This window comes from Esox lucius, chromosome 1, assembly GCF_011004845.1.
Source record: "Esox lucius isolate fEsoLuc1 chromosome 1, fEsoLuc1.pri, whole genome shotgun sequence".
Taxonomy (NCBI): domain Eukaryota; kingdom Metazoa; phylum Chordata; class Actinopteri; order Esociformes; family Esocidae; genus Esox; species Esox lucius.
In genome coordinates this window covers 30,934,297-30,955,691 of record NC_047569.1, presented here as the reverse complement: position 1 = coordinate 30,955,691, position 21,395 = coordinate 30,934,297, and the positions used below count along the sequence as shown (strand labels likewise).

General features: G+C 46.6%; 1 protein-coding gene across 9 annotated transcripts in view; it reads right to left on the bottom strand.

Moving 5' to 3' along the window:
* Positions 1-273: 273 nt before the first annotated feature.
* LOC105023069 (spectrin beta chain, non-erythrocytic 4) overlaps positions 274-21,395 on the bottom strand; it is a 61,797-nt gene continuing 40,675 nt past the window's right edge. For 3 of the 9 annotated variants that reach the window (XM_020050063.2, XM_020050083.2, XM_010891963.3), the window contains 18 exons: positions 14,398-14,661; positions 12,399-12,623; positions 12,159-12,248; positions 11,787-12,065; positions 11,122-11,252; positions 10,129-10,333; positions 9,687-9,932; positions 9,463-9,597; positions 8,789-9,033; positions 8,220-8,406; positions 8,019-8,103; positions 6,578-6,774; positions 4,650-5,710; positions 4,498-4,567; positions 4,100-4,380; positions 2,727-2,897; positions 2,601-2,643; positions 274-2,429 (listed from right to left, as the gene is read on the bottom strand). In XM_020050063.2, the coding sequence (XP_019905622.2) occupies positions 2,154-2,429; positions 2,601-2,643; positions 2,727-2,897; positions 4,100-4,380; positions 4,498-4,567; positions 4,650-5,710; positions 6,578-6,774; positions 8,019-8,103; positions 8,220-8,406; positions 8,789-9,033; positions 9,463-9,597; positions 9,687-9,932; positions 10,129-10,333; positions 11,122-11,252; positions 11,787-12,065; positions 12,159-12,248; positions 12,399-12,623; positions 14,398-14,661 (4,191 nt within the window). In that variant the 3' untranslated portion in view covers positions 274-2,153. The other 6 variants (XM_010891962.3, XM_020050068.2, XM_020050073.2 and 3 more) reach the window with 6 other exon arrangements.

Sequence of the window (21,395 nt, the reverse complement as noted above, 5' to 3'; positions counted from 1 at the left end):
AGTGCAAAGGAAAAGTTGCATAAATTCTCTATTGTCATCATCACCAGTAAGTTCCTGTCAACCTCTCCCTAAGCCACCATAAGACTTTGACTGCACACCATGTGTTTAGAGTGAGACTATGGCAAACACATCTGATATCTGTGACAGCAGTAAAGGGAGGATTCAGTGGTGTATAACCTTTCAGAATGTGGATAACATTCAGAGACGGAAAACCTCCAGACTGAAAGAGACATCCAAACAATTTTCAAATCTGAACCAAGAGAGTAACGTGCGTTCATTTGAAACCAAATCAGTTTTTATTGAGCATATTGTTTTTGAACGAGACATCCTCCACATGAGCCGCCCAAGCAAGAGGAGTCTGCTCATAACAATAGGTAGTAGTGAATACTGCACAGTGAAACCCCTGCATGTACGGACTCAGCAGAATAGCAGTCTATTGCTAGTATCTTCCCACTACACTACAGTAGATGTTACGTTATGCAACTCAACAAAGTGTGTCGTACAAATCTCACAATGAAGGTCACATTCAATGTGATGGTTATGTTAATTAAAAAATAGGTTTTGCTGATCCTTTCCTCTTTGTGTCCAACATGCGCTATGGATTGCATTGATTTGGCATTCAGGCCTATATAGATGCATTAAAAAAAAAACAAGGTAGAAAAAGCTACTCAGAAAAGATTTCATGATATTTGCGCTGCACTATCTCGACATCACTTCTGTACAGATCTCTGATGTTACAACACGATTTGCCACTGGCTTTCATAGTCTAAGACTTCCTAAGACCAAATATGGCTTAACTGATCAATTTATTCTTTGATGCATGGAGATGAACAAATGTGAACATCTTTGCTGAGAGCTACACACTGGGAGAGGAACAGAGGACTAGGCCACTGTGCAAAGCATCCCAACAAGGGAATTATCCCATGCAGGACATGCAACCACGTGAGTCATTCATCCAGAAGCTAGGAGGCTTTTCTTTACATCCGTCTGACATGGACTTGCACTCCTGAGGCCCTGGAACGAGCGATCGGCTGTGTGTCCTTGTCAACCCCTGTGGAACTGGAAGACTGAGGGAGAACTGAGGATGCAGATGTGAACAAAAAAACCTGAGCTATGAAAACCCTGGGAGTGGTGAGCAGCAGAACAGACCCACATCTGCACGCACACACACACACACACACACACACACACTTCACACGAACATGCATGCACACACACACACACACACACACACAACTTATTATTTTAGACTGTCTATAAAAAGCATTGTCATACTTTCTGAATGGACACAAATAACGTTCACTGGGTATGTTGAGTGAGGTTAAGACTGTCCGATGGCCGGAAGGAGGAGGCTTGATGTCTTGCTAGAGGGCTTCCAGTACTGTGCTTCCGGTGCTGGATGGCAATGGCTGCTGGGTCCTGGGGGGCCTATTGGGGCCCCAGATGAAGGCATAGCTGACTATGGCTGTGGGTACATAGCCTCTGGGTCAAAGTTTCAGCTCATCCATTCAACAACAAAACCAGCTCTCTGATGTTACTGACCTCTTCTCCATCTCCTAGCTCAATGTGGAGTTTTTACCAATTCAGTTTGGATTAGATCGACGATATCACTGTTTTACACTGTAGGTGACTAAAGAAAGCCCAAAAAGGAATAATGGCAAAATGAATGAGCAAAAATATATAAAAAAAAAATAACAACATAGAAGTGTTCTCCAAAAAAGAGGCCAGTTGATAAAAACATTTTGGCATATTTCATTCTCTTTCATTAGGGAGTATAAGATTGTATGTTCGAGACATACAACAGACGAATGTATGGACAAGAGTTACAAACAGACACAGCTCATCTTATAAAAAAAGAAACAGAAAACATTATGAGCTACTTTACACACTACCAGCGGTAACACAAACTGATTCGGTGTGTCCATCACACACTTACTGGAAGGAGCATCTGCAGAGCACCAATTTCACCACCAGAGGGCAATAGGTGGAACAAGCCAGCCATTAGGTGATAGTGCCCAGGTCTGACACCCTCAGAGCAACTGAGGTAAAGATATAAATCCATCCTGTCAGTTCACAAGGGAAATATTCCTGTCATTTTCTCACTAAACTTATCTGGGGATGAGGTGAAAGTTATCTTTCACCAGCCAAACACATTAACCTAATTTCTTCTTGCTTGACTTTTCTGAGCGCTTGGGGTCCGATTTCTCCCCTTTGTCTGACCTCTCAGAGCGCTCGGCCCTCTCCACCCTCTCTCCCCGGTCAGATTTCTCGCCACGCTCTGACTTGTTTTCTGCCTTGCTGCCTTCGCGACGCGTGCCTTCGTCCGTGGATGAGGTAGTAGGCTGGGGCTGGCCCCATTTGGCAATCTCCTCATGCTCTGCAATGCTCCTGTTGATGGTGGTTGTCCAGGCCTTCAGATCATCCTGTGACTCGGAGAGAGAAATCGAGATGAGAGAGAGCATGGGGCAGGACGAATGATAAAGAACAAGAAAGGGAAAGAGAAAAACAGAAATAAAGTTATTTGGCACATGGACAAACAACGCGGAATCACATTGCCACACTTTGAGACAACAAGGAGTCAACTTTTGAACGCCTCTTACCTCATCCTTTGCATGGAACAGAAATTCACTCCCGTCCTTTGTTCTGAAACAGGAAGACAGAGACGTTGAGGGTGACGGACACTAGGGTCATCCTTACAGTGTGCACAGAGAAGGCATTGTACTAACTTAAGTGTAAAGACGTTCTTCTTCTTCTTGTATCCGAGGGTGACATCGCAGTGGCAGTGACCGAGGTTGAGCATGGGCTCGTTGTTGTAAGGTGTGTTGGTGTTCTTAGCGTCCTTGTAGAAGCCTATCTCTCCTTTGTTCAGCACGCAGTACAGGTTGACCCAGGATCTGCTGTGGGTTGGGGGGAAATGGGGCGCGTTCAGCAAAAACTAACCATGGCCTTAACACTACCTAACCTCACTCACCTGGGGGGCGATCGAGACGATCAGCCGCGGCGGGCCAAGCGGGGGGGGGACACTGCCGTACAAACAACACACCGCAGACGGTAGCGTGCAGAGGCACGTACACGTGGCTTACCTTTGTGGAGATGCAGGAAGAACAGCCAGCAGCAAGGAGCAACAGGAGAGAGGGAAAAGACGGAGAGTCTGGTTAAATGACAGCAGGGGTGTGAGTGAACACTGACCTCACCTCTCGAGGCAACTCAGAGTGGACGCGTAAAAAGCTGGGCGTTTACCTTGGCATGTATTTAGCATTACATGTACATCAGAAACATTCGTCCAATTGGTGAGTGAGCAGCCGGACTCATCCGCGGGATGAGTCTGTAGTGTTGCATGTCAGCCATGAACTCCGGGGGGGGGGGGGGGAGTGCAGCAGTGAGAGGCGGACGGTTCAGCCTCCAGGGCCAGAGACCCAGGGCGGGCCACCAAGCATGGCCGACTGAACGAAACGTCTCTCGGGAGGAAGCAACGTGATGTGTTCGCTACAGGGACCTGTGCGGGTAGCCTGGTTATGGTGGCATAACTTGTACTGGCCATGGGTCGGGCCAGAATCAGTGTCAGGTCCGACCTTTGGCCAAGCAACAACATCAATCAACCAGACTACTCTCCAGCCGGACTGTATTGGTTAGGCACCATGCATGTCACAAGCAGTGGAATGGCTGGTGACTATCTCTTAGTTAAATAAAAACACTCATTCTGATACACTTCTGATCAGAGGCTAAACAGAGATCTGAAGCTCCAATAAAATGCTAGAAGAGCATATGTTAAAGCAAATAGCTATTTTTTTTTTTAGAAAATAGAATGCTAAAACATATGTCAACCCAGAATTCTATTTTCAATAGGTTACAAGAACATATGTAAACGCAAGTTGTCAGCTCCAATAGGAATGCCTGAACATATGTCTGAGCAATGCCGAAGCTCCAATAAGATGCTGGAGCATATGTCGACCCAGACCTATGGCACCAATCAAACGCTGGAACATATGTTAATGCCTGTGTCATGCACCAATTGAACAGTCTATCAGGTAGAGTCAAGTCGTATTGTTAGCTTAGCATGCTAAACAAATCATGCCTTGTTGTTGGTACGTCATCCCACCTGTTTGAGCTCTTTTTCAGGGTCTCGATGTCCAGTTTGCGGAAGAGGAAGCCCTCATGGTGGGCTGTGTGGGTGGGTGGCTGGGGGACGGATGGACTCAGGCTCTGGGCTGCTTCTGGTGCGGAGCGCGACCGCCGGGTGATGTTGGCGTCTCCCGCTGAGGGATCCTTGGGCCGGGGTCTCCGTCGGGGTTTGGGGCGGTCCCGTGCTCGCGGGCGGTCTGGACGACCAGAAGACTTCTCTGGCACGCCGTTTGGCACTTTAGGGATCTCGCCTCTAGCCTGAGGAGAGAAGAGAGAGGGAACACCTTAGCCAGCACACGTTTTCCTGACCCTTACATATTTACAACAACGACCTGTGTGATAACGCCGAGGAAAGCAGGTGAACTGCAGACAGACCTGTGCCGCCTCCCTCTCCTGCAGCTGTTCCACAATGTCAAACAAGGTCTGTCCTCCTGACCGCTTCTCCCTGTAACCAGCCAAGAGAAACGGTGAGCCACCCTTCTGCATTCAGCCCTGAGGAACCCCTAAGGTCACAGTCTGGTACTCACGTAGAGCGTCTGTCGGACTGCTCCTTGGCTGTGTCGTGTTCGCTGGACTCCTGTCTCTCCATCCGGTGACGTTCTCTCCTTCGGCCCTCGTGTACGTGGCCCTCCTGCTCACTGGACGTCTGCCTCTCCAGCTTCCTCTCTTTGCGCTCGGCCCGTTCCCGCCACACCTCCTGGGGCAGCTCGTCCCGCCGTGCCTGGATCATCAGGGCCTCGCTCGAGTGCTGGCGCTCCAGCCTGGCTTCCCTGTGACTGTCCCTGCTGTCCCGGCTGTCCCGGTCCCTGTCCCTCTGCTGGTGGTCCGCGTGGGGCTCTGACCGGCTGCTTCCCGCCCGCTGGTCTCTGCTGCTGGGCTCGCTGTTCAGCCGTTCCCTCCCCTCCCTCCCCATCTCCTGAAGCACCACTTCGGCCATCACTGGCATCACCGGCGCCGGCTCCATTAGGATAGTCTCCCTCTCCCTCTCCCTCTGCTGCCTCTCTCTGACCTCCTTCTCCCTCGCCTTCTCCAGCCGACAGGCCACCAGCATCGGCGTCACCATGTCGTCCAGGTGTTTGATCTTCGGCTGCCGGAGGTACGGCGAGGCTTTCGTCTCGACGGCGGCCGCCGCACCGGTCGCCAAGCCCGCGGCCATGCTTTTGGCCTCCACCGCGGGGGTAACCGATCCTTCTGCCAACCCTCGGACCTCGATGGCAGCGGTGGTCCCTATACCTGTCGCCACCCCCCGGGCTTCCATTGCGGCTGTTCCCAGGCCAGCTGCCACTCCGACCACGCCTCCCGCCGCGAGGCTGGCCCGGGCCTCCAGGCTGCTGCGGTAGCTGCTGGCGCCGTTCATGACAGGGGTGTAATTAGCCACGGTGGAGCCTAGGCGCCGGGCCACGGAGGAGGGCGAGGGCTCCTGGGGGGGCTTGTCAGCTCTGGGCGCCACCTGCTCATAAATGGTGTGTCTCATCAGGGGGGAGCCATGGCTGCGTGCAGGGGATATCTCCTGGGGGTCCAGGAACACCTTACGACCCAGCAAGGGGGTGGGTGGGAGCTTACTCTGCTCCGCTTTCAGCTTCTCCACCTGGAAACAGTATAATCCCTTTATTTGCAATCCCTTTATTTACTGGTATCTAGCTAGCTAATCTAACCTGAATCTGGATGGAGCCTAAGTAATCCTATACTAAATGTACCTAACCCTGCTTTCTGATTCGCTCTCGCAGAGGAAATGGGTGAGGTTATCAGGTTTTGATCAATACAGTATATATATTTTTTAAATCCTGCCCCTCTGCCAGTTAAGACAGAACTGTATGCACTCACTACTGTAAGTAATTCTGGACAGGGGAGTCAACTAATTGACAGAAATGTTTATGTAATGTTATAGTTGGAAAAAACGTTTTATGAAAATGTGTTGGTGTCTACGGAGCCATGGAGGTGACATTGAATGATTCTTTTTTAATAAAACGTGCTCATCATTCTGAAAATGTATTCTTGTTTTTTTAAACATGCTCTTGTTTTTTAAAACGTCCTCTTGTTTTTTTTAGAAACAAGTTCAGTAGGTGTCTGTTATTTTAAACATGTTTTTGAATGTAGGATACGTGCAATTTTAATAATGTATGTTTGGCGTGTACAATTTACTAAAGAGTAAATTCCATGTACTATTCAGATAATGCCATGAAAATGCAAGCATAAGGAACACTGAATTATGGCGGCACTCAGATTTGGACATGACAGGAATTGAGATTTCTTCCAAGCTTCTTGCCATTCTAGGGAGTTTTTCCCCCATCCACTGTGCTCAAGCATTTTATTGTTTCCCACGGAAACAAAATAATTTGGATAAGGTCTTTTCAGCACCTTTTCAAAAAGAAAGACGTGTTTCCAAAGTTATTTACTCAGTGGATTGTTTTTAGCTGTAAGCCCTTTGCGCTGAGAAAGTGACGGATCGACGAACCGTGGTGAGACGTCGTAGCGAGCTGAAGCGCTCCTCCCAGGTGGCCGCTGCCTTTCGGAAGGCCTCGTGGCGGCGGATGAGCTGTTCCACCTCGTCCACGCTGGCGCCCAGCTCACTGCTATTGATGAAGGGCTCCTGAGCTGTGAGCCAGGCCTCGGCCACCACTGCCTCCTGGGCAAACTGGTGCACCTCCAGCACTGGTGTAGAGAGGAAAGATGAACACGTTCTGAGAACAATGGAAAGTGGTTCAAGAAGTTGTGCTTTAAGGTTAATTAACACTAATTATGCAACTTAGTCTTATTAACATAGTCACATTCAGTAAGAATTTTAAGTTGGGATGGCTTAAAGACGTGAAACAAAGTTTGCGCGAATGGTTCAAGAGATACTGTGTTTTAGGGTTAATTAAAGCTAATCATGCAAAACAATGCCAACTAAGTCTATGGTTTTTTCACTAAAATATATTAGGAGGTAATTTAAACATATTTATAATGGCTAGAACAAAATATCTGCTATCCCAAATATTTTTTTTTTTTGCTACTAAATTCATGTCCGTGTCATGGAATGAAATCTTCCTTAAATGTTTTGTTCTATAGCACAATATAACATGCCAGAGGTAACTTCATTCAATCTTACAAAAGAAATACTTCAAAAGTTTAAGCATATACTGGAGTAGTGATCATTTTGAATAATATTCACATAAAATACATCTTTTGGGGATAGCAAACATTGACAGAGTTGACAGTTATATGACAGGGCTGACAACAGATATTCAAAAGAAAAATGTTTGCCTCTAGGAATAAAAGTTCAATACAAACAATTGTAAAAATTTTCATCATTGACAGAACAAAGGATCTGAGTTTACGTTAGTTTTCACACATTGTAAATTCTTCAAGTGGTAGAGTATTCAAAGTGGCACAATCTATTGCTTGTGTTGCTGTGTGACTCTGACATCTAATTACAAAAAACATATTTGAACATAAAATAATATTCTGTGAGAATAAAATGTTATGGTTGTCACCATGATGATTTCAATCTAAAGTCTAAAATCTATCAGCCATGAGCCATTATGGTAGAATTTGTAGGATTTTAAATGAGGAACATTTTAAAATCATGGAATTAACCAAATCTCTGGAAATATTAGCAACCAATGTTTTGAGGTACATATTGTTAGTAAGAAACAAGATTTTCCATGTAATATTCATTACCAATTATTTTATTTTCTAAGTAAATATTTATGCATTGAACGGACATGGAAATATTACAATTCCAAACAATTTTTGTTCCTATTATTTTCTCTATTTGCTATTAATAAGATCATTTAATGCAAAAAAACAGCTAAGCCATTTCTTTTACCCTGCAGAACAAGAATGAATGCTGATTTTGGGTCTCAATTTGCCCAAGATGACAGAAAGGACATTCAAGTACATTACCAGCTACTTACTGTGCTGCAGGAGCTCCCAATGTCTGTCCCATTTCTCAGACAGCTCGTACTGCTTGGCCACCACCTTATCCAGCTTCTCCTTGATCTGAAAACAGATGGGCATTTTAAAGGTACTGACTGTGTAAACATAATCCAAACTGCTACATTATCATCCTCTATTTTCTATGACGGACCCTTGGGTAAGGTAGTCAGCGTCATTACCTCCTCAGCAGCAGGGTTGCGTGCGGCCAAAAGTGTCTTGCCCATCTCGATGCACTGCAGCGTACTTTTACAGCGCGCCTCCACCTCGCTCTTTAAGCTTTGGTGGTAGTTCATCAGTACCTCCACTGAGGACACATCCCTGAAAGGACCAGAGAGTCCAGAGCCTGTTATATCGCTGGGGAGAAAGCTGACAGTGAGAGAAGGGCACGGGGTTACAAACCCGGAAATACAAGGGCCAGGTCAGCCCCATATACATACACCCCTAGGGCGGCCATTTTATACATGTAAAAAGGGCCACTCAGTGGTGTCAAATAAATACTGTTAACTGCTATGGTCCAATTTGTTTCCAGTATATTGATTGAAATGTTTTCATTATGGTGTTCATTATCTGTGTGCCCTTCAATGGTGGGCATTTTGTAACATGAGTTAAGTTCTTAATAAGGTTAATGATAACGCCATAATAAATCCATACTTGTCTTTGAACTTGTACAAAGATCTGCATATGAGTGGAGCAGTATGATGCACGTCACATCCAAATAATGCCATCATGAACGTTTCTGTTGATATACCTCGGATTCTCGCCAGTGCCAATCTGGCAGATGATGCTGTCCATCCACATGATCTGGTCTCGCACCACACCAAAGAACCGCAGTTTGTCCGTCGCCGTGGTGATCTGCACTCTGCATTCCTCACAGGAGGTCAAGAGCTCCTTCCAGCAGTGCATCACATCCTGTTCCCGGCTGGCAATGGCCTCGGCCTTCTGACCGGCGTAGACGGTCCTGAGCTGACCTGCACTCTCCTGGAGTTGCCTCACCTGGGTCCAGGGGAGGTCAATCACAGTATATGCAAATATGACTGTGTTACAGGAACTTTAGTACTTACAGAGTTGTGGAGAAATAAAGAAACTTGCCAAATTTGGCACTACTGTAATGGGTTCATTCATCCGTAACGTTGGGAATGCTTAGTTAGCCGGAGTTGCATGACGTTAACTTTAACTCAGCCATGCATTCGAGATGAACAAACCTTTTTTAGTTGAATTCTTCAATGTAAAGTTGTCCCATACATATTTTTTTTTTTTCTGTGTCTAGTGTAAGACCCAACAAATCGATAATGACATTCGTTGCCAACAACTTTTAATATCAACATTATTGATTCTTATTGATTAGTTGCTGCAGCCCAAGTTACACCACGAGAAAAACCTAACAACAATATGTAAATAAAGTGACGGTGGGCGGGGTTGTACCTGGGTGACGAGCAGCTGGATGTCATGCTCAAAGCTGTGCATGAGCCTCTGCAGGGTGCTGGTGTTGGCACTGCCACCCTGGCACGCCTGCACCTCGGGCAGTCTCCGCTTCTTATCATCGATTTGGGCCAAGACCTGAAACACCACGTGACAAAAGACAGTTGGAGACGCGTGCAAACACAGCGCCCATTATTGAGCTTCCCCCCTCATGGCGTAAATGTTACCTCGCGGCAGTCGGCAAAGAATTTATGGAGCTGGTGCGAGGCGGCCAGCATCTGGGCCCGGGTCTCCATGAGCTCCAGTAGGTCGGCCCAGGCCTCATTTACACCGTCCTTCCACTCAGCGATGGTGGCGGCGTCAGCGTGGCCGTAGTCAATCAGCTCATCCACCATCTGGTTGACTGCCGTCACGCGCTCCTGACCCAGACTGCCCGTCTCTGATGCAAACTCAGTGAACTTCTCCTGCAGGATCTGGGGGGGGACGAGAGAACAGGATATTATTAAAAGTATGATCAATATACACTCATAGTCTATTAGCTACACCCTAGAACTTGGTTGGAACCATTTTCCTTCCAGAACTATGAGTGACCATAACGGACTATTATAGACAGTTTCCTGCAAGATTCTGAAAATGCTACTTTTAAATTTTTTTATTAAAAACACTAACCGTGACATGTTCAAAGTCCTGTCCGAGTTCTGGCGAGCTGGCCACCACCTCCCTTTCAGCTATCCACTGCTCCAGCTCGTCCACCTCGCGGTTCAGCTGGTAGAGCCAGTACTGCTGCTCCAGACGAGACTTCCTCTCCTCCACCAGGTCCTTCAGGGACACGTACAGCCGGTCCATCTGAGACTGGCGTTTACTGATCTGTTCACTGTAATACACACAATGTTGAAATTAAAGGGGCAATGCACGACGGCTGAGTTCCTAAAGTAAAAAATTTTAATGTAAAACTGTTGTTTAAGTTTAAACAGTAATGTCAACTTCCCAGAAGGAAAAGGGGTAAGAGAAAACAGGAAAAGTAAACTGAACAACACGAAACAAACGCAGACAACCCACAAGCCTATGCTATTGCAGAAATGCAGGTCCAAACAGCGTATAGCTAAGACGTTGGCCGAGATGGGCCCGGTGCTATTGACCTGTCTGTGACGGTGATTCGCTGCAGTTCCATAACAGGTTGGCCGAGATGGGCCCGGCGCTATTGACCTGTCTGTGACGGTGATTCGCTGCAGTCCCATAACAGGGCCATGGGAGTCAATGGACTAACCTATATTGTATTGGATATTACTCCCTTCTCTACAGTGGTCACATCACGCATGCCTGTCTGCAATTTATTAAGGGTTACTACTCAGCTGGCCCTGTACAAACCATCTCATCTCAGAAGTCAACACTTGTCTGCTGCACGGATAACAAAACAAAATGTCAACTTAGGATGGTTCATACTCTTCAGCAGCCAGCTGGAAAAACACTGAACCAAGCCTGGGTCCTGTTCAATCAAGTAAGAATCTGAGGTCCTTGGTTCTCATACTATAGACAGTTTCAGTTAAGATTTTAAAGGTTTCTTTGACACAGACACGTCAAAGTAGTTATTACCAAGCGATACCACAAATACTCTAGGATGAGAATGAAGTGGTTAAAAGTTAATTTGACACCAGCACCGACCTGTCAGGGTGTCCCATCTCCAGTAGCTGTCTGCACTGCTGGGAGAGGAGGCCAATCGTCTCGGCGTAATCCTCTATCGTCTGCTCTAGGACCAGGTGCTTCTTCAGCAGCTGTAAAGTGCTGGGCTCATCCTGAGGGTGTGGGATTGGGTCAGAGAAACACGTTTTTGAAGGAAGAGAAATAGAACAGTTAATCTCCACAGTAAGTATTTTGTTTGTAATACTGACACTACTCATAATCTTAAAAAAAAGCAATCTTTAGATTTGTATTCTTCATAATCTTAATAAATCTGCAATTACTGGCCACTTCGAAAGGGGCTCTGCCAAGTCAAAATGGGCATTTGAAAAAAGGCCCCCATCAAACCCCTCACTTGTTACACTTGGAATTTCATGGCTAATTGAGGCATGATAGTGGCTCTACATAGATTATTCACATATGAAAAATAAAATACACATCCCGCCTAAAACTAAACGCCATAATCCGGTACTTTGTTGGGGTCTGAACGGACTCAGAATGTGCCCGTTAGAACAGGACAATGATTGAAAATCACATGCATTACAACTTGGCAGATAAAAATGTTAATGCCTTTGATTTACTCGAGTTACTTGCTGCTACTGGGCAGATGAACAGCATCGCCCCCTGGTGGTCTGCCCCTAGCCTCCTACCTTGCCCTTCTCCTCATTCATCATGTGCAGCTCCTGTTCGCTAAGCCAGGCCTCCACCTCGGACGTGTCAAAGTAGTACTGCTGGGCTTGGTACATGGCGTCCAGCACCAGCTGCCTCCTCTCCGTCTCGGCCCAAAGCAGGCCCCACAGCCCGTTGAGCTGCTCCAGGCCGGCCCGCGCACAGTCTGCCTCGGGGCTGCGGATGGAGGCGATGACGTTGGCCCGGTCCAGAACGTCCTCCACCCTCGCCCGGTGGCCCTGCAGCTCTCTCTGCAGTGTCTGAGGTGGGGAAACAGAGTGCGTACAGTCGGATCAGTTCCAGTGGGACGGAAAGGCACTGAGCCCACAGGGTTGGCTACAGTCGCTCCTCACCTGGTTCTTTTTCATGAGCTGCTGCACTGCCTGTAGGCTGGAGCCGTGCTCCTGGGACGTGGCTGCTGGCAGGCGTTCCTGAACCCACAGCTACAAACACAAGTCACACGCAGCTGTCAGAAACGACCTGAGAAACATCTGCGACGCCCGATTCGGTTATACTGCAACCAAGTGGTCATTGTGTTGTTCATTTCGAGGCGAACGTCTTTCACTAACAAAACAAATTTAAGAGTAACTCACTATCTCATCCTCCAAGTCCCGGCCCACTTGGTGAACCTCCTTGGAGGCCAGGAGAATGCGCCGGCGCTCCTTGAGCGGTTCGATGAGGCGGACAATGCGTGTCTCCACTTCAGCCTGCCTCTCGCTGACCGTGTCCATGACCTGACCCTGCTGAGAGATGGAGGCAGCCACCACCTGCAAATCCCCCACCTCCTTGTACCACTCCTCCATCTGGCTTTCCATAGTCTACGGGGAACGACAGAATGATCAGGGAGTGAGAGGAGAGGGAATGGAAGCAAAAGGGAACATGAATGATTTGAGAAGGAGGGAAAGAAGGAAGGAGGGAGGGTAGATGAAAGAAAGGAAGAAGTAAAGAAAGATGAGTTAGTAGGCAAAGACAGATAGAGTATCCAGGGGACAGCCAGAAACCTGGCGGAGACAGCCACTGATGGCTCTCCTAGGTAGGTGTGCATGATAGGTTGCTCTATTGTTCAGTCAGTCATAACAGTGAATCAGAAGCGAAAGCAGTTAGATCCTTCAGAGCGGCCAACCAAATGTTAGATAATTGTGAGGGGGATGTAAATTCTTACTACAGAGGCGGTAACACTCATTTTGGGACAGGAATATTCAGGGGGAGATCTCTGGGGGAGATGGAGTGGGGTAACCAAGGATCATTACTTATAAAAGAGCACAAGATGCAAAGGGCTTTTTGGAATGAGGCTGCTCAATACTTTCATGAATTCACATGTTAATCTGACAAATAAAAAAGAAATAAAAAAACAACATGAAAATTGAATCATAGTATTTAATAACTTTGGTCTTTGAATTTAAATAATATTTTTTTTAACGTTTCACGCAAACAGTAACACACACACACAGTGGACAGGATGAGTGGCAGTGAAGTTTGGAAGGAAAAAGAAAGAACGAAAAAGAGAGAAAAGAGACCAAGAAAGAAAAATAAACAATAAAAAGAAATGAGAGGATCAGAGAATCCAACTGAAAAATAAACTGAAGGCTACTGTACCCCTGGGTGGCGTTTGGGCGTGTGACTGGTGAAACAAACACAAAGCAAACGGTGGGCTGGAAAGAAGCTGTAATCAGGCCTTAGCAGCCACATGCTGTAGGAGATGATGAGAGATACTTGATGAAATGATGAGTTGTGTTTGTGCGAGGGCTGAGAAGGCAGAGGTATAACACCAAGACACTGTATATCTTGTCTCCTTGATGTAGACAAGATATTGGATGGCATTATTTTAGCAGTATTTTGTCTCATTGTGTAGCCAGCATGTATTAAACATAAAATGTCATTTTGTACTTTCTGTTTTGCCTAGTTTTAGAAAGACAAATGAAGACAAGTAATGGGCCATGAACTGTAATACAAATGACATGGTGGACCACAATAGGACTGACAGTTTCTTCTTAAATCAGTCATAAATCTCTGTGACAGGGGGCTTTATTTACTCTTGATCAAAAGGTTGAATCTTTGTTAGAAAAAAGGGTGAAAATAGGTCGGGGCCATCTTCATTTTCTCCAAGCCCTGTCCTATTTAGCCCCCTGTCACAGAGATTTATGTTTGTTAAGGGCAAACTCCAGACTCTCGCACATTACTTTGCATGTCTCTTAAACCGCCTGTTCCACCAGGATGTACTCGCAAGCACCTTGGCCAGTCAACGCATTTATCAGCCAACAACCATTACTGAGATGGCAGGTGCTTGACCTACCATGAGAACTGTTAGGGCCTGACACGGCAAGGCAACCCATCTGATACTCTAATTTCAAACGGAACATTCTCAAACGTTAGTATCGGCGCAGTGTAATAAAAGTGAGTGGCATGATCAGTACTCCTTTCAACAATGACAGCAATGTTCACCTTTAGATGAAATAAATGACAAGGCTTTAGCCAAACCTGTTCTCAATATGCCAAACCTGTTCTCAATATGCCCTGTATCCCATTTCGCCAACAGATCTACTTCGAACAAATGACCATCATTTTAATCATATATAGAGAAGAACAAGAGACCTGGAGCTTCTTGAGCTGCTTGTTGACAGTGGTCAGGTCCTGACCCTGGTCCACGTAGCCCAGCTGCCCCTCCAATTGGTGCAGTCGATGGTCCAGGCTGGTGTAGCTCTGCACCAGTTGGTCGGCTCGGTTGGCTTCGAACAGCTGGCGGGCCTTGGCCTGGGTTGTGCTCTCCAGGTCCTGCCAACACTCCCGGATCTCCCCCAGCTTCCTCCTCACCACCGGGCTCAGCTCAGGCTTCTCTTGGATCAACTGCTGACCCTCCTGGAGGATGAAAGGAGGAAGGGGGTAAATACGATGGATTTTAAACAACCACACAAAAGAAAACGACAGCAAGAAAGCTCAACGTCTCTGCCACTCTTAGCTTGAGCTGTGAGTCAGTGCACATTCAGGACGCTTTTGGCTCTGGCCAATTAGTGGACAACAAATTGGTTTACGAGGTATGGCTCTATTACAACAGTCCAGACAAGCACTTCACCTTTAAGACAACCACTTCCCCTTCAAGACAACCACTTCCCCTTCAAGACAACCACTTCCCCTTCAAGACAACCACTTCCCCTTCAAGACAACCACTTCCCTTTCAAGACAAGCACTTCCCCTTCAAGACAAGCACTTCCCCTTCAAGACAAGCACTTCCCCTTCAAGACAAGCACTTCCCCTTCAAGACAAGCACTTCCCCTTCAAGACAAGCACTTCCCCTTCAAGACTAGCCCTTCACCTGTTTTATGGATTTACTGTAACTCCATTCAGTCTTTTTCTGTTTGGTTTTGAGATTTCGATTCTACTCATGTCTTTGATTTGTCCTATACCACACTGAGCCAAACAGGTATTTCCATAACAGATATAGATTTAGGAGTCCTGAATAGTCCTCTTTCCAGTAAGCCCCACCCTTCCAGAGACTCAGTCAGTGAACAAGAGGAAGGCACAGTCATCCCAGAGCAGCCGCCTGCCATGACGCAACAACACAGACTGAGAGGGAAGACAAAAAGCACAAACTCACTTCCTTTCTCTGCAGTACTCTATTCTGCAGAGAACCTCTCATTCTCCACGCAATCTGTTTGGCGCCTGAGTGAATGCCAGTGTCCCGAGCATGGGGGATCGTTAAAAAGGCAATCATCCCAATAAATATCCCCCACCGCCTTTGAGACACATCAGCCAGTGATCTGGAGGTTTAACCTTCCCATGAACCCCACCTCCCCATAACACCTTTTGGAAGGCTCTCTCCAAGACCCCACCCATGCCTGAAAACTCAGTCCTACTGTCAACACAGTCCTACTGTCAAAACAGTCCTACTGTCAACGCAGTCCTAATGTCAACGCAGTCCTACTGTCAACGCAGTCCTACTGTCAACTCAGTCCTACTGTCAACTCACTCTTACAGTCAACACAGTCCAACAGTCAGCTTAGTCCAACGGTCAACACAGTCCTACTGTCAACACAGTCCAGCTGTCAACACAGTGCTGCTGTCAACACAGTCCTACTGTTAACACAGTCCTACTGTTAACTCACTCTTACGGTCAACACAGTCCTACTGTCAACTCAGTCCTACTGTCAACTCACTCTTACAGTCAACACAGTCCAACAGTCAGCTTAGTCCAACGGTCAACACAGTCCTACTGTCAACACAGTCCAGCTGTCAACACAGTGCTGCTGTCAACACAGTCCTACTGTTAACACAGTCCTACTGTTAACTCACTCTTACAGTCAACACAGTCCTACTGTCAAAACAGTCCTACTGTCAACTCACTCTTACAGTCAACACAGTCCTACTGTCAACACAGTCCAGCTGTCAACACAGTCCAGCTGTCAACACAGTGCTGCTGTCAACACAGTCCTAATGTCAAAACAGTCCTACTGTTAACACAGTCCTACTTTTAACACAGTCCTACTGCTAACTCACTCTTACGGTCAACTCAGTCCAACAGTCAGCTCAGTCCAACTGTCAACTCAGTCCAACTGTCAACTCAGTCCAACTGTCAACTCAGTCCTACTGTCAACTCAGTCCAACACTCAGCTCAGTCCAACAGTCAGCTCAGTCCAACAGTCAGCTCAGTCCTACTGTCAACACAGTCCAGCTGTCAACACAGTCCTAATGTCAAAACAGTCCAACTGTCAACACAGTCCAACAGTCAACACAGTCCAACAGTCAACACAGTCCTACTGTCAACACAGTCCTACTGTCAACACAGTCCTACTGTCAAAACAGTCCTACTGTCAACACAGTCCAACTGTCAACTCAGTCCAACAGTCAGCTTAGTCCAACGGTCAACACAGTCCTACTGTCAACACAGTCCAGCTGTCAACACAGTCCAGCTGTCAACACAGTGCTGCTGTCAACACAGTCCTAATGTCAAAACAGTCCTACTGTTAACACAGTCCTACTTTTAACACAGTCCTACTGCTAACTCACTCTTACGGTCAACTCAGTCCAACAGTCAGCTCAGTCCAACTGTCAACTCAGTCCAACTGTCAACTCAGTCCAACAGTCAGCTCAGTCCAACACTCAGCTCAGTCCAACAGTCAGCTCAGTCCTACTGTCAACACAGTCCAGCTGTCAACACAGTCCTAATGTCAAAACAGTCCAACTGTCAACACAGTCCAACAGTCAACACAGTCCAACAGTCAACACAGTCCTACTGTCAACACAGTCCTACTGTCAACACAGTCCTACTGTCAAAACAGTCCTACTGTCAACACAGTCCAACTGTCAACTCAGTCCAACAGTCAGCTTAGTCCAACGGTCAACACAGTCCTACTGTCAACACAGTCCAGCTGTCAACACAGTCCAGCTGTCAACACAGTGCTGCTGTCAACACAGTCCTAATGTCAAAACAGTCCTACTGTTAACACAGTCCTACTTTTAACACAGTCCTACTGCTAACTCACTCTTACGGTCAACTCAGTCCAACAGTCAGCTCAGTCCAACTGTCAACTCAGTCCTACTGTCAACTCAGTCCAACACTCAGCTCAGTCCAACAGTCAGCTCAGTCCAGCTGTCAACACAGTCCTAATGTCAAAACAGTCCAACTGTCAACACAGTCCAACAGTCAACACAGTCCAACAGTCAACACAGTCCAACAGTCAACACAGTCCTACTGTCAAAACAGTCCTACTGTCAACTCACTCTTACAGTCAACACAGTCCAACTGTCAACTCAGTCCAACAGTCAGCTTAGTCCAACGGTCAACACAGTCCAGCTGTCAACACAGTCCAGCTGTCAACACAGTGCTGCTGTCAACACAGTGCTGCTGTCAACACAGTCCTAATGTCAAAACAGTCCTACTGTTAACACAGTCCTACTTTTAACACAGTCCTACTGTCAACTCACTCTTACGGTCAACACAGTCCTACTGTCAACTCAGTCCTACTGTCAACTCACTCTTACAGTCAACACAGTCCAACAGTCAGCTTAGTCCAACGGTCAACACAGTCCTACTGTCAACACAGTCCAGCTGTCAACACAGTGCTGCTGTCAACACAGTCCTACTGTTAACACAGTCCTACTGTTAACTCACTCTTACAGTCAACACAGTCCTACTGTCAAAACAGTCCTACTGTCAACTCACTCTTACAGTCAACACAGTCCAACTGTCAACTCAGTCCAACAGTCAGCTTAGTCCAACGGTCAACACAGTCCTACTGTCAACACAGTCCAGCTGTCAACACAGTCCAGCTGTCAACACAGTGCTGCTGTCAACACAGTCCTAATGTCAAAACAGTCCTACTGTTAACACAGTCCTACTTTTAACACAGTCCTACTGCTAACTCACTCTTACGGTCAACTCAGTCCAACAGTCAGCTCAGTCCAACTGTCAACTCAGTCCAACTGTCAACTCAGTCCAACTGTCAACTCAGTCCTACTGTCAACTCAGTCCAACAGTCAGCTCAGTCCAACAGTCAACACAGTCCAACAGTCAACACAGTCCAACAGTCAACACAGTCCTACTGTCAAAACAGTCCTACTGTCAACTCACTCTTACAGTCAACACAGTCCAACTGTCAACTCAGTCCAACAGTCAGCTTAGTCCAACGGTCAACACAGTCCAGCTGTCAACACAGTCCAGCTGTCAACACAGTGCTGCTGTCAACACAGTGCTGCTGTCAACACAGTCCTAATGTCAAAACAGTCCTACTGTTAACACAGTCCTACTTTTAACACAGTCCTACTGTCAACTCACTCTTACGGTCAACACAGTCCTACTGTCAACTCAGTCCTACTGTCAACTCACTCTTACAGTCAACACAGTCCAACAGTCAGCTTAGTCCTACTGTCAACACAGTCCAGCTGTCAACACAGTCCTAATGTCAAAACAGTCCAACTGTCAACACAGTCCAACAGTCAACACAGTCCAACAGTCAACACAGTCCTACTGTCAACACAGTCCTACTGTCAACACAGTCCTACTGTCAAAACAGTCCTACTGTCAACACAGTCCAACTGTCAACTCAGTCCAACAGTCAGCTTAGTCCAACGGTCAACACAGTCCTACTGTCAACACAGTCCAGCTGTCAACACAGTCCAGCTGTCAACACAGTGCTGCTGTCAACACAGTCCTAATGTCAAAACAGTCCTACTGTTAACACAGTCCTACTTTTAACACAGTCCTACTGCTAACTCACTCTTACGGTCAACTCAGTCCAACAGTCAGCTCAGTCCAACTGTCAACTCAGTCCTACTGTCAACTCAGTCCAACACTCAGCTCAGTCCAACAGTCAGCTCAGTCCAGCTGTCAACACAGTCCTAATGTCAACACAGTCCAACAGTCAACACAGTCCAACAGTCAACACAGTCCAACAGTCAACACAGTCCTACTGTCAAAACAGTCCTACTGTCAACTCACTCTTACAGTCAACACAGTCCAACTGTCAACTCAGTCCAACAGTCAGCTTAGTCCAACGGTCAACACAGTCCAGCTGTCAACACAGTCCAGCTGTCAACACAGTGCTGCTGTCAACACAGTGCTGCTGTCAACACAGTCCTAATGTCAAAACAGTCCTACTGTTAACACAGTCCTACTTTTAACACAGTCCTACTGTCAACTCACTCTTACGGTCAACACAGTCCTACTGTCAACTCAGTCCTACTGTCAACTCACTCTTACAGTCAACACAGTCCAACAGTCAGCTTAGTCCAACGGTCAACACAGTCCTACTGTCAACACAGTCCAGCTGTCAACACAGTGCTGCTGTCAACACAGTCCTACTGTTAACACAGTCCTACTGTTAACTCACTCTTACAGTCAACACAGTCCTACTGTCAAAACAGTCCTACTGTCAACTCACTCTTACAGTCAACACAGTCCAACTGTCAACTCAGTCCAACAGTCAGCTTAGTCCAACGGTCAACACAGTCCTACTGTCAACACAGTCCAGCTGTCAACACAGTCCAGCTGTCAACACAGTGCTGCTGTCAACACAGTCCTAATGTCAAAACAGTCCTACTGTTAACACAGTCCTACTTTTAACACAGTCCTACTGCTAACTCACTCTTACGGTCAACTCAGTCCAACAGTCAGCTCAGTCCAACTGTCAACTCAGTCCAACTGTCAACTCAGTCCAACTGTCAACTCAGTCCTACTGTCAACTCAGTCCAACAGTCAGCTCAGTCCAACAGTCAGCTCAGTCCAACAGTCAGCTCAGTCCTACTGTCAACACAGTCCAGCTGTCAACACAGTCCTAATGTCAAAACAGTCCAACTGTCAACACAGTCCAACAGTCAACACAGTCCAACAGTCAACACAGTCCTACTGTCAACACAGTCCTACTGTCAACACAGTCCTACTGTCAAAACAGTCCTACTGTCAACACAGTCCAACTGTCAACTCAGTCCAACAGTCAGCTTAGTCCAACGGTCAACACAGTCCTACTGTCAACACAGTCCAGCTGTCAACACAGTCCAGCTGTCAACACAGTGCTGCTGTCAACACAGTCCTAATGTCAAAACAGTCCTACTGTTAACACAGTCCTACTTTTAACACAGTCCTACTGCTAACTCACTCTTACGGTCAACTCAGTCCAACAGTCAGCTCAGTCCAACTGTCAACTCAGTCCTACTGTCAACTCAGTCCTACTGTCAACTCAGTCCTACTGTCAACTCAGTCCAACACTCAGCTCAGTCCAACAGTCAGCTCAGTCCAGCTGTCAACACAGTCCTAATGTCAAAACAGTCCAACTGTCAACACAGTCCAACAGTCAACACAGTCCAACAGTCAACACAGTCCAACAGTCAACACAGTCCTACTGTCAACACAGTCCTACTGTCAACACAGTCCTACTGTCAACTCTTACGGTCAACATGGTCCTACTGTCAACACAGTCCTGCTATCAACACAGTCCTGCTATCAACACAGTCCTGCTATCAACACAGTCCTGCTATCAACACAGTCCTGCTATCAACAGTCTTACTGCTTAATGCTCAAACAAGAGACATGAATATTGTGCATCTATTGTGAATTCCAGTTGGGAAGAAATATCTACTTCCCTCTCTCTCTTTCTCTCTCTCAGCATAAGCCCAGAGAGAGAACATCCTCATTTGGAGAACACACCACAGCTGTACTGTGAAGCAACATACTCCCAAATAGGCCAACATATCTCAGCACGCATATGTTGCCGTTTTGATCCACAGAGGAGCGAAGCAGCAAGGGTATTCTTACCACATCGACACTGGCTGCTTTGTTTAAAAAAAAGGTTAATTAGCAGCCATTTTAATAACATTATCACTTGATTTATGGTTAACAATTAAGACACAAATGTTGCTTGATTAAAATGGGAACATGACGCACAGGTTGAGATAAGCAGGGATATTGGTTGAAAGCACAGACATGTTCCATACATTACCTCTCTCAATATAAAACAATTCAACACAGTTTGCAATACAACAGAAACATGTCATAACATGGGAGGTAATGCAGAAGTGTCTTACTTTTCTTGGTGAAATAAGATGCAAAAGGGAATTGAGTGGAAAATCAAGCATTTCCACAGTTTAATACATTTTATATT